The 19,331-nt window shown below is 42.3% G+C and overlaps 1 protein-coding gene across 1 annotated transcript in view; it reads left to right on the top strand.

The window, feature by feature from the left end:
- Positions 1–19,331, top strand: part of LOC145391418 (neuronal acetylcholine receptor subunit alpha-7-like) — a 107,632-nt gene that overhangs the window by 68,403 nt on the left and 19,898 nt on the right. Inside the window, exon 8 of the mRNA XM_080266030.1 lies at positions 801–916. Coding sequence (XP_080122156.1) covers positions 801–916 — 116 coding nt within the window. The remainder of the gene's footprint in view (positions 1–800; positions 917–19,331) is intronic.

The raw sequence follows: 19,331 nt of genomic DNA, 5'->3' as shown, positions 1-19,331 counted from the left end.
CATCTTATGACGAAAGTAGGTGTTGGCTATTGCCAACCCCCTACCAGCACAGATGTCCACCAAAGCACTACCATTCCCATCTACTTCAAATGGCACACCCCACTGACCAACCACTCCATCCACTCGTACATTCCCAACTTTGCCATTCGTGTCTCCAATCAACAGCACTCTCTCGCTCCTCTCAAACTTGTCCATACATGCTTCTACTCTCGCCCAAAACTCATCTTTCACTCTTGCCACTCTATCCTCTGTCGGGGCATACACACATACAATCGCCCACGCTTGTATACCTACTTTCATCCTCACCCATACAATCCTTGCACCCACTGTTCCATACTCTCTTCTATTCTCCTTCCACTTCTTGCTTATCATCAGACATACTCCCTCTCTTGCCCTCTCATTCTCAATGGGAATTAAACTTCACCTTCTCCATCTGTGTTTGAAGAACAGTGTCGATTTGTTTGGTGATTTCTTATACCAATGCTGTTTAAAATTGTTGGCTTTATATTCCATTATGATGATGATAATGATAGTAATGGTGGTGGTGGTTATGATGGTGGTGGTGGTGGTGGTGATGATGATGATGATGATGATGATGATGATGATGATGATAATGTTTTGTCTTAGCCAGAATTCGAGCACTAGATCATGGGTGTGAATTACGAAATGGAAGAAGAGGATGATGTTACTACTAATAATAAGTTGAGTAAAATGTATCGATAATGATGCCGAGGACAACGACGATGATAACGATAATTATGATAGTACTGATGACAATTATTTATATCCTCTCTCGACAGATTTTGAGCACCAGTTTATGCGGGTGTTGAATAAGGTGTACCAAACCATCGAGAAGAATGAGATGAGGCTGGGCGAGCAAGACAGGAAGGAGGCGACCAGGGTGGAGTGGCAGCAGGTGAGTGTAGTTGTTGTATTAGTATTACAGTTCTATGACAGTAGAGAGGTAGCCCTACTGATGTACTGTAATGGAAGTGAAATAATGGTAGAGAAGTGCAAAGGCAATAGGAGTAGTAGTAGGTGGATGTAGTTGTGAAGCAGTGGTAACAGAGTAAATTGGTACTGAGCAAGAGAGAAAGTGGAGTAAAGACACTGGGGCTGAGATATATAAAGGTAGGTGCAATAGTGATGTAGAGATAGAGTGAAATAGATGTAGTGGATTAGAGATTATCATACGTATTTAGAGGGAATTCGAAGTGCATCATAGCTGTCTCGACTGTTACTTGTTAAGGCACATCTCTCTTGATACTGCAATGTTGCTCCTACCGAACTGGTAAACATTTTCTTTTTTTGAACCGAGAAGGATCAGTGCCTAACTAGGGATTGTTTCGGTAAAATACAAGAGTAGTGGTGAAATACACGTAAACCATAAGGCCTGAAAAGAGTGGTAATGGAGTGGTAGTACTTGTATAGAATCATGGTAGGACAAGGCAGTAGTAGAATGAATAGCAAAAAGGTAGTGTGCGACAAATTAGTGTTACAGTGTGTGTGTGTGTGTGTGTGTGTGTGTGTGTGTGTGTGTGTGTGTGTGTGTGTGTGTGTGTGTGTGTGTGTGTGTGTGTGTGTGTGTGTGTGTGTGTGTGTGTGTGTGTGTGGTCCTGGGCTTCATTTTTAATTGTTACTGGAGGAGGGTGAGGGGTTAATATTTTTCCAAGTTCAGTTTCAAGAACCTGCCACTCAGTTCAGTGTCGTGGGATTATAGCGCTGGGGTGCTACTGATGCTGAGGGTGATAATGACGATGTTAAAAATTATATTTAATGAAAATGGTGAGGATGAGGATGAGTGTCTTGATGATGATGATGATGATAATGATGAAGATAATGATAAAGTAAAAAAAATATTAATGTGTATAATAACACTGGTTAAAAAAAAAATCTGAGGCAAGCATGTAAATATGTGTTTTTACTAATTTTAATGTGCTTAATTCAAATTTCTAAACAGTTTTGCTCTATCACCTCTAGTTTTTTTGCTTTCACGTAATCCGTTCTTTTTTTACAATGCATATACAGTATTTATAATATAATGAGTTTATTTCATATATTAAAATGGCACATTACAGAACGAAATAAAACAGACACAGAACACTGACAGAACTAAATATTACTATTACTTGGATATAAGCTTATATACACATCATAGTACTACAGACAGAAGTGAGTTTTTTTTTGGACAATCTGGTGTACTCTGCCTCCGGGATGTCGCGCAGGAGCATCCAGCAGAAGTCCCCCATCAAGCTGAGGTTCCACTTGACTTGGTAGTTGCTCTCCATCTTAGTAATATCTTGGTGGAAGCTTTCCCCATGTTCGTCACTTACTGCTCCGAGGTTCTCGGGGAAGAATTTGAGGTGGGGGTGGAGAAAGTGAATCTTGAGATACATTCGGCACCCCATATCCTAATAAGCCTGCAACAACTTCTCGACACGCTCTTGGTAATCTAGTGTCCGTGTGTTACTAAGGAAGCCATGGCAGACTGACTTAAATGCTTCCCATGCTCTCAGTTCCTTCAAGGTGAGCTTCTCCTCGAATACCTCGTCCTTCAGCACCTCCCGGATCTGAGGTCCGACCAAGATGCCCTCCTTGAGCTTAGCAGAACTGAGAGCTGGGAACAGAGTGCACAGGTGTTGGAAGGCAGCACCATCCTTGTCCATGGCCTTCACGAAATTCTTCATAAGGCCAAGCTTGATATGAAGAGGGGGAAGAAGTACCTTGTTGATGTCCACCAGAAGTTTTTCTTGGACACTGTGTTTCCCAGGCACGAAAGTGCTCCTAGACCCCAAGCTGCACAATGCACATGTTTGACTTTGTTGTGGCGCGCATTTTAAACCAAGTTCCAAGAAAACAGGACGGTTAATGGATTTTTGGTGAATATTTTGGGTCAAGGCATATATGTATACATGTACGTACATGTATACATGTATATCTCAAAAACTAGAGGTGATGAGTGAAAACATATTTTGAATCTGAAATCAAGCACCCCAAAATTAGGTTAGAACACCTAATTTCATGCTTGCCTCAAATTTTTTGTAAACCAGTGTAATGAGTGATGACGACTGTATAGAAGCAACACACTATCATGAAAAAAGGAAGATACAGACCCTTACCAAAGTAGCACATAATACTGTCAGGACTCCATATTATAATTACAAATCATAATAGATAGCATGATGGATAGATAGATAGATAGATAGACAGAAGCAGCAAGTCAGGGGATGAGATAGGTAGTGTGTCAGCGAGAATCGAGCAATGGTAAAAATGCTTACACACTCTAACTCAAGGAATGCTCGATAGGCACACGAACTGTGCCTCGTGACCATACACACACATACACACATACTCACACACAGGCTTCTAGAAGCTTCACATCAGAATATTCCAGGTGACACGACCCTTGCTAAAATAGGAATTTAGGAAGCAGAGCTTAGAAGGAGGTTAGCCTTAGAACTGACAGAGAGTAGGGAGAAGGAGGCTAGCAACATGGGCGAGAGGGCGGAAGAGAGAGAGAGAGAGAGAGAGAGAGAGAGAGAGAGAGAGAGAGAGAGCGAGAGTGAGCGAGACTGGAGGTAGCTCGCGGGACTCTATACTTCACTCGTGTGTGAGAGACTTTATTAATATTTCCAAGACAAATAAATATAGTCCCATACTAATCTTTACTTTCCTGTCATTGCATGACAAAAGGGAACGAAGATTATCTACTTACAAAACTACTCACGTATAACAACCGCTCGTCCACGAGTCTAATGTATGTATAACTGATCTACAAAACACACTTCAAAGTTACTGTAAGATATGGTGGCAGCGGTGGGATTCTGTATGCTGGAATGAAAATTGGTGGTGTAGCTGGGTGCACATTAATCTTGTGATTAATCAGGTTAGTACACCCCAATTGTTCTCCGGGTAATGCTACGTGTCCCTGTGTGTTTCCAGCAGGGTTAACAAATCATTTTCTTCACCAAATTCACCTGAGTGAATTAAATTCTCTTTTATGCTTTCTCTATCCGTAGATTTTATCTCACTTGTAACTCCAGCTATAACTATTTCCTTCACAGGGGCGGGACATTTTCCAATATTAACTATGCAATTCCCTTTTTTCAACTGTACTTCCCCATTCATGTGATTAATTATGAATATCTGAGTTTGCCCTTCGTAGTTCATCTGACATAATGCGTTTTCTACTGACAATCCTTTTACTTTACATTATTCTTCTAAGACAAGAACAGTACTATTCCGTAATTTGCTCTTTAATGTAACTTTCATATAGGAATTTGGTGGTATAACTAAATCACTGGTGAGATGGGCGGGAAAAACTGATAAATCAGTATTGTTACCTGAGTCTCTAATCATGGAGGCTGGGACTGGTGGTGTGAGTGGATCTATACACTCATCTGTTTGTGTATGTTTGTTTAAGCTTTTAATATTACCAATTCTTTTTGGTTCTCTTTTACTAATCGGTGAGGGCTCTGATGGTATTTCCTCCATGAATTCATTGTCAAAGGCTATTCCATTCATTTGTGGGAGTAAAGTTATTTTCTCTGTTCTTATGCATCTTAAGCCCAGTAACATATGAGCTTTAATTGCTAAGTTTTAAATGATATAGAAAAATGCAGAGATTGGTCTTGTAGTCTCTGTGAAACTGATGTTTAACCTTATCATACCTTTTACTGTGATATGTTTTCCATCTACTGTATATAAATCTAAATCAGATTCCTCCGAAAAGTTACTTTCTTCTTATTTCTAAAAATTCTATTTATTTCTTCTTGTGTTATTAAGTTCACTGAAGAGCCTGAGTCTAAAAAAAAGGAAACGTTTTGATTCTCACATACAGCTGGTATCAAGATACACTCATATCCCAACATGCCTCCTATGTGAATTTTAGACTTGCTTTTCTTTACGTTTGTTCGTTTTTTGTCATGACTTGGTCTTCCCTCGATTTGAACGTAGACACTAATTTTTCTACTGTTTTGCATTTACTGGTCCAGTGCCCTTGGCACCTATGATGTCTACAGAATGGACCAAATCCTTGTGTCTTTTGTCTATCCTCTTTTGTTTTGATAAAGCGTTCATTCCTAGTGTGTCCTGGTTTTGCACAATAATGACATAGAATGGACATATCTCTTGACTGTGATCTACGAGGTGACTTCCCATATTTAGTGGTGTCTGTGGCGCGAGATCTGCTTGGGCTGCACGGAAACTTATGAAACTGCCTGTAGCCTGGTGTTTGTGATCATACCCTTGGCACGTTTAGTTGTTTGCTCTGCCTGCTTTCGGTTCGCAATCGATTTTGTTCTCTGTTTGGGGTAGTTGTAGCTGTTTTCACAGCTGATACTGTCTCAGACACTCTCATTCTACTAGAATTTGATTGAGTTTCAACAATCCCTGCTTTACTACACTGCATCTCTACCTCGTTCATTAAGTCTAGTAAGCACATGCCTGGGGTGTACGTGATCGTCTTGGCGATCTTAAGGGTCCTATCAGGTAATTTACACAAGGCAGCTATATAAGTAATGATGTCCACGACGAGGTCTGGGGACATCTTTCCATCTCCTGTTATCCAGTTTGAGTTTTCTAAGGTAGCTAGTAATGTCCTTTTGATCGTGGAGACATCAGCAGTTATTTCACTGGGCATATGATTTGTAGTGTGCTCCCTTACAAGATCTACAATCTTATGTAATTCTGGGATTATACCTGGCAAGAAGTTCATTCCTCCAGAAAATTTCTTCAAAAATTCAGTTTTAAATCCATCATATGTCTTAGCCTTGGGGAGCTTATCTGACCTTAGTAAGTCGCTTGGCGGACATCTTTCCTGGCTAATGCCAGAGGACAAAATAGCAATTTTCTCTTGTTCATCTTTGATATGTCATTTGATGTAGATGAAATGACGTCAATACGATCTTTCTCTGTGCCAGAGAATTTTGGGGCAGTTTTATCTTCATGATAAACAAATATCTGAGCTTGATCTGTGGTGTTCATTTTCACTGGTTGCTCTGTTAATTTAACTTGGACTTGTTTATCGTTGTGTGAGGGGATGGTGGAAAAGGATTTGCCGGAGCGATGAACCCTGTTAAGTATATTTTCATAGGTATGCAAGTCAGAGACAAAGTCCTCACTTGCTACGTCAGAGGGGGTTTGCCACTCATCATCTAGAACTGACGTATTTGTTTCTTGATCTTTAGTTTGTGTTGAGGTTTGTACAATGGGTGTGTTGCCTTGGTGCTCTCCTAATTGTGTATCATCTGGTATTAACACGGGTGGGGGCGAAAATATCCCTGTCATATCACTTAGCTAAAAAGAACTCATGTTGCTAAGGTATGGTGTTATGAAATACGTCTTTTGTTTATGTCCTTACTAAATAGATGAGTAAATGAGTTGTAATAAATGATAGATAGTGAGTGTATAAGTGTATATATAAAAATAAGTAAAGGAGTTGAATATACCTAATTTTAACACTGAGAAGAAATGAGTAAGTATAATTACACCCACTTGATACAGATCGGAGAGGAGTGTCGACGCAACTGTCGATTTCAGAAGATATGCAGGGTTGAATGAAGATCTCCTCTCGATAATTCTAGGGCTGTGTTGATGGACGATATTACTCAGGAAATTCCATGGCCTGGTGCATGTAGTGGTTAACAGCTGTAGTCACAGGCGAACATCATCATAGAACGTTGAATTTCCAACTCAATACTGTGGAAATAAATGAGTATGAATAGGAGCTATGTGAATAATGAGTATTGAGTAGTGGGTGAGAAGTGCCTGGTGTCAGTCACACGTTGATTGGCGTGGTGTTGTCTCAGCAAACACGCATGGTGATGTCGTCTCAGCACATACACATGGTGACGTCGGCTTCCCACACTGGTAGCTGTGGTGAGTAACTGAGTAGCGATGAGTAACCTGGGTGAGGAAAGGTGAGTAAGATGCGTTATAAATGTGGCTCTGGTGTTTTGCTGTGTGTCTTGACCTCTGCGTCAGCGATTGAGGTAGGCGGGAGAGAGTGTTGTTTTTTTTGTGCTTGTTGCTCTGGTCTTTCTTTTCCTTTACTTGCTTTGTTTTTTATTCTTCTTGCTGCTGCTTGAAGTTGCGTGAAGATTATAGAGTTGTCTTGTAGACTTGTTATTTGTAATTAACATTAGAGCTTGCTGATCCTCACTTGTAAATCGTCGTTGCTACTGTATGCTCTTAGACTTGTAGACTCGTAGGCTTGTAGCTTATATTTTGTAGGAATTCACTGTAGAACTGAAGCTAATCTTGGTTAGAGTCTCGCCTGCTTTTGTAGAAATTCACTGTAGATTTGTAGACGAGGTTCGTACGTTCGCTGCCTCCATTTAATGTTAAAGCTTTGTAGCCAACATTTTTATATATGTAACTCTTAATTCTTTTAATAGGTGAGTCTTGAGTTAATTGAAGAGCAGGAGGAGTTAAAGATGAATACAGGGAGTTGATCTTGATTTATTATCTTCAGAGAAAGTCTAAGTTGAGCAGCGTATGTAATATACAGAGACTTAATATACTAAGTAAGTCTAGTTGGACCCCTCTTCTTATTCTTATTCACTCTCTCCACTACCTGAAATCTCCATCGCTGGTTTGAACTATGGGGTATGGCACAGAGAGAGAGAGAGAGAGAGAGAGAGAGAGAGTCAGCTAATAATCTGGCGTTAATTATGGCCAGGGCATTTGGCAGATCGTGCAACCACCACCACTAAGAGCCAGGGGTGGAGTTGGCTGGGGTGGTGAAGAGTGGGCGACACATTGTTTTTTTTTTCATTTTTGTCGGCATTAGTTTGGCGGTGGATGTGTGCTGCGTGAACAAGTGCCATTGACTCGATCATCTCTAAGGCCCTCTGAGATCTCCCTTATCAGTTCTGTCTATCTGTCTATTGCCTGACGCCTCAATCCCCTAAGGGGTGGCCACAAACGAATCGCCTCCACGCCTCCATGCCCCCTGCCATGTCATTGCCCTGCTCCCAGCTCACCACCCCTCTCTCATATACCTCACCATTCCATCCCTCCATATCATCCTTGGCCTCCCCCTCCCTCTCCCCCCTCCACCTCACACACATACACTCTCCTAGTCAGTTTCTCGCTCTCCATCCTCTCCACATGGCCGAACCACCTCAATGTGTTTCTCCAAACGCTTCCTATCACATCCACATCCACACCACAACGCTTATCCGTTAATTTCCTTATTTTGTACTTTGACGATTTCTTGTATGGTAAGTCAAAGGTGGAAATATCAGAATGAACTACAACTGTTTTGAAATCCAACATATAGTAAAAACTGTCGAATGCTTTTACCTTAAGTGATTTAGTTCTTAGAATAATCATTTGAAGGTAAAGGTGCAGGAAAGGTCAACTCAATTATTCAGATTAATAGTCCCAGCTTTGTGGAAGAGTTGAGGTTAATGTAAATATACAGGATTCGCTTATTAGAATAATGGCTCAAAGGAAAAGCCACACAAAAAAGTTCGAACGCCAAGGAAACAAGGCAAGGTCAACACAAACAGTCTTGATTTTTTAACACGAAACATGGAGGAAGGGTTGTGGGTCAGACAGCACGAAGGGATTTAATTTTCAGAACAATTGTTGACACAGACTCTGGTCATATCTCGACCCCTGTGTCTCTGTGTGAACAATATATCAACCTGATTCGGATTAAACTTCATAGATGAGTTGAGGAACACACAGCAGGTTGGCCCTGTGGTTATTTTTTTGGATCAATAGGTCGCAAGGCAAGGTCAACTTAGCAGATGTAGAGTAAACGTTGAGGGAGGATATGGGTTACAATAAGGATAAAGGGCTTCGATTTTGAGAACGATCTGTCAAGGTCAGGATCACAAGGAACGTTTAAAGTAAAGTCACTGAGCAAGATCATATCAGATAGTTCAAAGTTGGATCAAATTTCGTGCAAGGGTGAGGGTTAGGCGAGAATTAAGTAATGTGATTTTGAAAGTAACCTGTTGTATGTGAAAGTCACAGGCCAAAGTCAAATATTTGGGCCAGAGACCAACTGACGGGTGTGGGTGTGGCATTCTCTGAGTTATCATTCTTAAATACTTGCTTCAACCAGTCGTTTTATGCATCTGAAGGGAATGCCGTAGATGTTAGATGTAGCCTTCATTAAGTACATAAGCATGAGAGGTATTTCCCGAACAGAACAAAACAGTCTGACGTTAGCAGAACTATAATTATATAAACTCATGTGACTGAATGTTTTAATTTATCTCCTCTTCTGCTTGGCACTTATCTTTGTTGTCTTGTATCCCTAAGGTAAGAGAGGGTTGCAGTATTGTCGTGCCCACAGATTATTGTTTCTGATATGATCCTTAAGGAGGAAAGTAAAGAACATGTCTTTAGGGTGAAGTAGACGCAGTGAAACAAAAAGCAAATATTTGTCTTGATTGTACTCTCGGCAAAGAAGGTCCCATCGCCCTTCATGATTTTCTCGCCTCGGTCCCTGAAAAATAGCCTTGAGAATTGACTAATATGATGCTGATCTTAGCCAAAGTAATTCATTAAAATAAGTTGCTGGGGGTTCACGAAATTGATAATCAAAGTCTTACAGCGAGCAGCAGGAGAGGAGACTGAGATATTGTTGTTGATTGTATCCCGCTCTACTTCATTGCCACCTCTTCCAATTTGTCAATAGACCCAGGCTGGAGGATTTACACTGGAAATGAGAGTATGTGAAGCCTATTGAAATAATGGTCTAGCTTATCTGGGAAGCGGCTTTTGCTTGATGTGACATTAGGGTTTACTCTACGTTGAATTATTTATCTATCTATTTATCTATACGAGTATCTCTCTGTCTATCTATCTATCTATCTGTCTATATCTGTCTGTCTATCTATCTATCTATATATGTGTGTGTGTGGAGAGAGAGAGAGAGAGAGAGAGAGAGAGAGAGAGATCACTTAATTACACTTGATTCACTGATACGCTGATATCCTCGGGGAAATAGGGAACATGCAATATTCCAAGCGCATTCGTGTACTCATTTTCCCTAAGGTGTGAGCTGAATACACGAAAGAGCTTGTAATATTTCGTTTCCATTTTCCCTGTGGATTTCATTATATATATATATATATATATATATATATATATATATATATATATATATATATATATATATATATACATATATATACATATATATATATATATATATATATATATATATATATATATACACAGTAGTCCCTCCAATATCCGATGTAATAGAGCCAAAGGCATGTCCGGATAGTGATCCCGTCCGGATATTGGGCCCCAGCCTTCTGGACTTGTACTTTTGGACCCGAACTCAGAAAAACACCTATATAACTCCCTCTGGACATGCATAGCATCTATTTAAGACCCAAATCACACCAATAAGGGACATAAAAGACTTAAATAAATGCAAAAGAACCATAAAATGAGGTTTTTGAGGTAGGTTTTTACAATATTATACATTCTGGGTACTTACAACAAGGCCCTGGCTCCTGGACTGGTAGTTATGGACCCTAACCTAGCCTAACTCAGTAAAACACCTCCCTACTGCACATGCATAGCACCTAAGACACTATTCACACCAATAAGGGACATAAAAGAGTGAAATGAGGTGTTAGAGGTAAGTATAGAAAAAACTACAGTACAATATGAAACATTCTGGGTACTTACAGCAAGTCCCTGGCCATCTCGATGAATAACCCGCCTCCTCTCAGACTCTGACAGTAAGGAGTTCCTGAAGCACTTGCAGTACACTGTTCATGAAGTCTTGCACAGAACACTGCGCACTCAGAATTCCATTCTCTGAACACTGGCACTCTTGTCTTACTTGTGCTCCATTGTACCTTAATGAAATAAGTGTTGCACTCTGCACTTTAAGTCTTTCCACACTTAAAACCATTTTCTAAACAAAACACACTCAAGTTAATTTATGTTACATTTACAGTCCATTAAATCTTTGTCTTTTCACTCAGAACTCTAATTCCTTAACACTATGCGCTGTTTTTTTTTACTGCACAACACTGTAAATTCCCGTGTGGTCTAGTGGAGAAGTTCTTGGCATCTAATCATCGTCAGAGTCTGAGAGTAGCACATGCAGGTGACCTAGGGGTGCATCACTGGGTCGTGGTGATGGCATCCCCACTGCAGACGACTCTGAAGAGAGGTGCAAACTCACGTCGAGTGGTGACCACCGTGCCTGATGTGCTGGGCTGTGGCTCGGAGCATGAGGGCCTGTCTTGGGGAGGCAATGGAGTGGAGCCAGGGCTGGGCACAGCAGGGGCCACGGACCTGAAAAAGCTGTCAATCGTTGATTGATGCAAGGAACGACGATTTTGACAATTAATGATGCTCTGCCTGAAAGTGCGCACTTCCTCCACAAGTCCCAAGGGCCCCATCTCCTTGTAGCAGTCCGGGTGCTCCAGGTAGTCCAGAACGAACTCAAGGTGTTCCCAGAGTGTGCTCAGCTTGGGGATGGCTGGAGTAGTGTCACGCTGAGAGGAGTCCGCATCATCATCGCAGTCCTCGTCGGAATCTTCAAGCTGGGTACTGACACCTGCAACTGAAGATGCGATCTCGATATCAGACATGGTCTGATACCCAGGATCGCCCTCATCGTCATCCAACCACTCACGCACTTCGTCCACATCAACATCATTGCCATGCGCACATAGACATGCATGGAAGTCATCCACATCAAAACCTAGGAAATCGTGCTCCACGTCCACTCCGAGAAGCAGACGAGACCAACCATTTTCTAGAGTCTTGACAGGGATTTCCTTCCAGGCACTGGCCCAGTTGTAGGTGGCAGACTTGATGTTGTAGCGGCCAATGTTTTCCAAAGTCCGCTGGCCTCATGTGTCCCGTCCCTCCTTGCGCTTGTCCTCATCCTCGAAGACAACCATCACCTCGTCCAGGAACTTCCACTGGTACAGCCTCTTTGTTGCCATAATCACTCCTTGATCCATTGGTTGGATGAGAGCAGTAGTATTAGGTGGCAGAAACATGCACCTAATGCGCCCATTCTCAGCCACCAACTCCTTGTCGCACAGGTGGGCAAGTGCATTGTCAAGGAGAAGGAGGGCCTTTACCTGGTCGCATGGGATTCCCAGTTTCTCCGTCTGGTAATGGATGACCTCCTTGACGAAATGGTGGTGGAACCAGTCTTTGAAGATCTGGGCTGTGAATCATGCCTTCAAGGAATGGTACCAGACGACAGGAAGGACATCCATCACCCTACTAAGACACCGAGGCTGCTGTGCACGGCCAACAATAACGGGCTTGAGCCGGTGCATGCCGTTAGCATTTGCACAACACAAAGCAGATATCCATTGCTTGCAGAGCTTGCGGCCAGGTAAACGCTTCTCCGTCTCCTCAGCTAGAGTGTTCGTAGGCAAAGAGCGATAGAATAAGCCAGTTTCGTCAGCGTTGTAGACTTGACCGAGAGTTAGGCTCTCCCTGTCGATCAAGCCCTTCACCTTGTGCTGAAACTCATCAACTCCATCCTCGTTGGTGTCCAAAGCTTTGCCATGAGACTTTTGGTTGGTAAGGCCATGTTGTAACTTGAACGGGAAGAGCCAACCTTCGGATGCCTTGAAGTCTAGGGCGTCGTGTTGCCTTGCAAACTTCTCAGCAGCAGCCTTCAGCTCCGTGCCACACACCATCACACCAGCAGCACGTTGCTGTCGATATCAAATCAACGTAGAGCAGTCAACTTCTGCATACTTGAGAGTATACATCACCTTCCTCTCCACATTGCATTGCTTTTCGACGAGAAGTCAGCCATGTACTGCATGAGTTTGTCTCGGGATCTCTTGATATCAAACAAAGTAGACCGGGCCAGACTGAATTCACGGAGGATACGTGAAGTAGACCATCCCGCATCCACCTTGTCCAATATCTCCCTCTTCTTCTCCAGAGTCAAAACCACTCTCTTCCTCTTCTCAGGCGGCGGGGCCATCATCACACAAACGAAGGAGAGGCACGAGAGCAGCAGGAGAGCCTGCAGCAGGTAAGGCACCACAACAAAAGTGAGCACGTGGGCGGCCATGACAATGATCGTGCACACACAACAAGAGATGGGCGGTAAGTGGGGAGGATGCAGGGGTGCTCTAGCGGACGTTGGCGGAACAACGCACCAAAACACAGCTGGCCCACGCCACGCGCGCCAACTTCAGATTACGGGCGGGAAAAAGTCGGATTTTTTTTCGAAATTTTTGCGGTTTTCGGCCCATTTTGGGAATATTGGATCCATGGACGAAAATGTCCGGTTATTTGGAATGTCTGGAAAATGGGAGTCTGAATATTGGAGGGATTATATAAATGGAGCTTCTGTGGTACAGTGGTAAAGTGTGCGTTTTCGTACACTGAAGAACGAGGGTTTGCGCCCCACAAGGGGCGTTCTTCTGGCCACGTACTGCATTGGCGGACGTAAGGGGTGCTGTGGTTGAACCAGTGTCGCATACTATAGGGTATACTTGCACCCAGTCGGCTTCCGCAGGCCAATTACATTTGGTTCACAGACTACTGTACACACACATCCAAATCCACTCCAACACTACAATTACACTTACAAGCACTTCTCACCCTACATTTAATCTCTACCAGACAGCCTAAGCCACTTGGTAGAGATACATTGGCTGTATCGTCCCCACTGCGGTCGAGATAGGCCGGTCCTCAGTGGACACTCAAACAGCTGATGAGATGATATATATATATATATATATATATATATATATATATATATATATATATATATATATATATAGATAGATAGATAGATAGATAGATAGAAATATGCATATGTATATATATTAGAGAGAGAGAGAAATACTTATGATGTTTTGTGACATCTTTAATGAGTATCTTTTTTTTTTTTTTTTGTTGCGTCGTAAATTAATACCTGTATCTTACGTGTGAAACTTATCAAATGTTGTTTGTATTCTTTACGATGTATAATTGTTTGATTTGGTTCTTATTTATTCAGTATGTGTAGACGAACCCCCTGGGGGTAGGGGTTTTTTTCAAGAATACTCCCCCAGTATCCCTGCTTGTCGTAAAAGGCGACTAAAAGGGTTGGCGGAGGGTTAGTGCCCCTCCCCGGAAAACAACTAACTAAAAAAACAAACAAACCTCGGACAAGGACTGACCAAACGATGACGACCAAGGACCGGACAAAGGACATGGTAATTGGAACTTGGAATGTAAGGGGAGCAAATGATGAGGTGAAAGAGAGAGAGATTGTCCATGTGCTGTAGGGTGCGAGAGTGGATGTATGTGGAATAACTGAAACAAAATGGAGAGGAGAAAGTGTGAGAGAATGGGAGTATGGATGGGGTATATGTGCAGGAGTAGGTGAGAATGAGAGGGCAAAGGAAGGAGTATGTATAGTTGTGAGTAAAAGATGGAAGAGGAGCATAAGACAGTATGGATCAGTTGGGTCAAGGACTGTGTGGGTAAAGTTGAAACTTGGAATACAAATGTGGGCGATTGTGTGTGTGTATGCGCCAACGCAAGATCGTGCTAGAAGAGTGAGAGAAGAGTCCTGGACAAATGTAGAAGTGTGCATGGAAAAGTTTGGAAGGAATGAGAGAGTTTTTTTGATTGGTGATATGAATGGTAAAGTTGGGAATGTGAAGGTGGATGGAATAGTTGGTGAATGGGGTGTGCCTGCTGAGATAGATGAGAATGGGAGTGCATTAGTGGACATTTGTGCTGGGAGGGGGTTGGTGATAGCCAATACCCTCTTCAGGCATAAAATGATCCACAGGTATACATAGCGAGTGATGAGAAGGGTGGGTGGTGAACTGAATGAAAGGAAGGCAATGATTGATTATGTGTGTGTGGATGAAAGGATGCGAAGATGTGTAATGGATGCAAGAGTTTATAGAGGTTGGGGGAGTGGACTTTCTGACCACTACTTGGTGGTGGCCAGAATTAGAATGCAAGTAAGATGGAGGAATAGAAGAAGGGAAAGACGAGAGGAAGGAGTAGTTGCAAGGAGAGTGGAAAGGTTACAAGAGGATGAGAAAAAGGCAGAGTATAATAGAGAAGTGGAGGAACGATTGGGCAAATATGAATTGGAGCAGATGGGAGAAGTGGAAGGTGTGTGTAGGATATTTACAGAAGAAATATGTGCAGCATGTGATGTGGTGTGTGGAAGGAAGAGAAGATGGAGGGGGGGTGCAAGGAACAGTGTGGTGGACTGAAGAGGTGAAACAGGCTGTGGCACAAAAGAAGAAAGCATACAATGAATGGATGAGAAATAGGGGCGTGGAAGAAGTTGAGAGGCGGAAGAGAGAGATATATGTAGAAAGAAAGAGAGAGGTGAAAAGATTAGTAAGAGAGAGTAAGAAGAGAGTGGATGAGGAATTTGGAAGGAATTTGAGTGTAAAGTGGAGGGACTGTAAGAAAATGTTCTGGAGAGAGATGAAAAGAGTAAGACAGGGTGGAAGTGAAGTTAGCAGGGGAGTGAAAGATAAAAATGGTAGATTACTAGTGGAGAAGAGAGAAAAAGTGAGCAGATGGAGAGAACATTTTAAGGAATTGTTGAACTTAGAGGATGGAAGTAGTGCGAGTATAAGTGGCTGGGGAATGGCTGGGAGAAGGACGGAGGTGAGAAGACAGGAAGAAATCAGTAGGATGGAAGTTGTGGAAGCAATGAAGAAAGTTAAATCGAGGAAAGCCCCAGGAATTGATGGAGTGTGTGGTGAAATGCTGAAGCATGGGGGAGAGATTGTAGTAGAATGGATGTGGAAGATGTGTAGATTGGCCTGGGAGGAAGGTAGAGTCCCGGAGGATTGGAAGTCAGGTATAATTATTCCCTTGTACAAATGAAAAGGGGAAAAAGAAGTATGTGGTAATCATAGGGGCATTTGTCTTCTTAGTATAATAGGAAAAGTGTATGGTAGGATACTTATTGGCAGAGTTAGAGAAAGAACAGAGAAATTAGTTGGAGAAGAACAGGGAGGCTTTAGGAAGGGAAGAGGTTGTGTAGATCAGATATTCATTCTTAGATCTTTAGTGGAAAAGTTTCTAGAGAAGGGAAAGAAGTTGTATGCGGCTTTCATGGATTTGGAGAATGCATATGACAGAGTGGATAGACAAGGACTGTGGAAAGTGTTAAGAATATATGGAGTAGATGGGAAGTTGTTGAATGCTGTGAAGAGTATGTACGATGGTGCGAAGGCTGCATTGCGTGTGGATGGTGCACTAAGTGAATTTTTCTCTTTGAAAGTTGGTTTGAAACAGGGATGTGTCATGTCTCCATGGTTGTTCGATCTGTACATGGATGGGGTAATAAAAGAGGTACAAGGTAGGGTAGTGGATGTTGGAGTGGCCGTGGTGAGAGAGGATAGTGTTTGGAAACTCCCTGTACTGTTGTTTGCGGATGATACTGTGTTGTTGAGTGAAGACGAAGGGGAGCTGCAAGGCTTGGTGGATGAGTTTGAGAGAGTGTGTAAGAAACGGAATCTAAAGGTGAATGTAGGGAAGAATAAAGTGATGGTCTTTGAGAGAGGTGAAGTCAGTGTACAGCGAGGTTGGATGGTGAGGAATTGGAAAATGTGAGTACGTTTAAGTACTTGGGTTGTGTGATGAGTAAGGATGGAGGTTTGGAGGGTGAAGTGCTTGAAAGGGTACAGCAGGGAAGAAAGGTTGCTGGTTCTTTGAAAGCAGTGATAAGAAACAGGGAAGTGAGCATGGAAGTGAAAAAGTTACTACATGACAGTATTGTGATACCAACTTTAACGTACGGAAGTGAAGCTTGGACGTTGTTGGAAGGACACACGTCAAGAGTTAGAGCAGTGGAAATGAGTTATTTAAGAGGAGCCTGTGAAGTCACATGGAGAGACAGGCTGACGAATGAGGATATAAAGAAGCGTTGTGGTGTTGGTGTGGATGTGATAGGGAGCGTTATGAGGAACACACTGAGGTGGTTTGGCCATGTGGAGAGGATGGAGGGTGAAAGACTGACGAAGAGAGTGTATGTGAGTGAGGTGGAGGGGGGAAGAGGGAGGGGGAGGCCGAGGATGAGATGGAGGGATGTGGTGGAGAAGTATATGAGAGAGGGGGGTGTGAGTTGGGAGCAGGGCAGTGAAATGGCGGGGGACAGGGCGACTTCGAGGCGATTTGTTTGTGGCCACCCCAAACGGGATTGAGGCATCTGGCAATAGATAGATAGATAGACGTGTAGACGTGAAATAATTGTGGCATGATCATTTATCACGCTTCACCATCTGAAACATGATGTAATTATAATATATTACCACTGACATTTATTGAAATTATGTTACCGTTGGGTTTCTCAGTGCCCGAAATTTCATGAATAGATAGAGTTGTCTTAAGAGTCGGAGATGCCAGTTTAAAGCATACATCCGAGCTCTTGTAGCTTCTTATATTATGTTATTTATCACTACGTAGCACTTCTCTTGCATTTTCTTAAGTTTTATGTTGTAACCTTTTTTTTTAAATCTCATATTTTCCCTTAACTTTTTTTTATATTTCTAGTACGTAGGATTTAGCCATTCTTCGGCCCTTCCACTATTTTTTTCTCGGCATTATCAGATATTTTGCATGCTCCCTCCCAAAAGAGAAGTTTGGATGTATTATGCAAAAAGTTTTCAAATAGGTTTATTTACTGTTTTGGGTATATTCACACCTCTGACTCAGCGACAGCGGTTCTTGTTTTGACTGGTGCATGCCCGCGCGCTTGTGAAAGTGTGTGTGTGTGTAATTCACCGGGTCGGTCAGGATCACTTGATGGTCGTGATCATCAGCTTTTACCCTCCCGGAAGGGAGCTGAGAGCTCATATAGTCCGATCTAAGGGCAAGGCTGTGTGTGTGTGTGTGTGTGTGTCGGTTGGAGGGTGTGAACAATTAAAAAAAATATATATAGAATTTAAACCAAACTTAGTGGAATGTTTGATGGTCGGCCAATGAGTGTATAATTTTTTTTTTAAGAATATGACAAAGGTCAAGGTCACAGGACTAGGTGAAGATTGACCCAGCAATATCAACTTCTAAAGCTTACATCCAACTCATTCCAAGCTCCGGCGGAAAAACTGATTGTATAGGAAGAACAAAGAAATGCAGCATGAGAACATTGAGTCCAAGGTCGAAGTTTCTAAGAAAGTTCGAATATCAACTCCTAGAACTGTTCTGCTTATATAATTTTTCTGTTGCTCTCTTTTTCTGCTGAGTAATATGGAAGTTATTACACTTTTTTTTTTCCCTCTCAGCGTTGTGGGAAAAATATTGCTGCCCTAGTAAGGAAGTTAGAGGTGTATGTATGCAACGAGGAAACTTGATGCAGAGGCTGAACTTTTCACTAAAGGTTGATGTTTTATTAAGAAATCTAGACCGGAGCACTGATCAAACAGTACACAGAAATCAAACTACGTGGAGGAGGGGAGTAGGTGTTGGGGGGAGGAGATGTGGGACTTTTACAGGGGATATAGTCCTGCTGGTATAAGTACCGATTTCCTCCCATCTGGGAAATTTCAGGTCATAGTAAGTCCATAACCATGGTGAGTTTTGCAAAACTTTATAATGGGTAGGTAATACGTTTGCCAAAACGATTATGTGCATTTGAAGTCACTTTGCAATGGACACTAAACTGGCCATATCGCCGCACCAAAGAGCCTGTTTTACAACCTTCCTGCCACAGTCCACGGGGTAAGGAACACCAAGCCAAGTATGAAAAAATATATCACGACAATACAAGACGTTCTAGTAACAGGTGCCAAGAACCCCCTTTAGCCCCTTCAGTCTGGACGTCTTTTGTATTTTCATCTTGCTACCACCCAGACGCTTAGCAACCCGTTCCCTGAGACTCAGTCGTCCATAAATGTGCCTAAACCCTTACATGGGACCATATCAATACTAATATCCACCATTCATATGGAAAGCATGCCAGGGCTGTCTCATTCAGGGTTGGTGCACTGGTGTTAGCAGGGGTGATTTTATGACAAGTGTAGTGGAAGATCAGTAAAGCCATTTAAACAAATTTGGATAAATATAATCAAGCTGTCCAGGCTGGTACTGAACTGGCATTATTTCACACAACAAATTACTTCACTACCCAGTCAAATTTCTAATAAGAGGAGTTAGATATAGCATTCATTAACCCTTTCACTTTATAACGTTCCTCCCAAGTTAAGTAAGATCGTTTGCAGATGACAGGGATGAAATAAAGAGCGTCCTGGAACTGTAGCAACTAAGCCTTCGAGAAATGGTAAAAGAATAGGTCTGGATATCTTGCCGTGGTGATGTTGGCAAGTCTGAATATAATGATGCGGCTTTTTTCCGGCTGTGTGTGTGTGTGTGTGTGTGTGTGTGTG

This window comes from Coenobita brevimanus, chromosome 18 (assembly GCF_032717465.1).
Source record: "Coenobita brevimanus isolate Jiangsu-jjx chromosome 18, ASM3271746v2, whole genome shotgun sequence".
Taxonomy (NCBI): Eukaryota; Metazoa; Arthropoda; class Malacostraca; order Decapoda; family Coenobitidae; genus Coenobita; species Coenobita brevimanus.
This window is presented reverse-complemented; position numbering and strand designations above follow the sequence as displayed.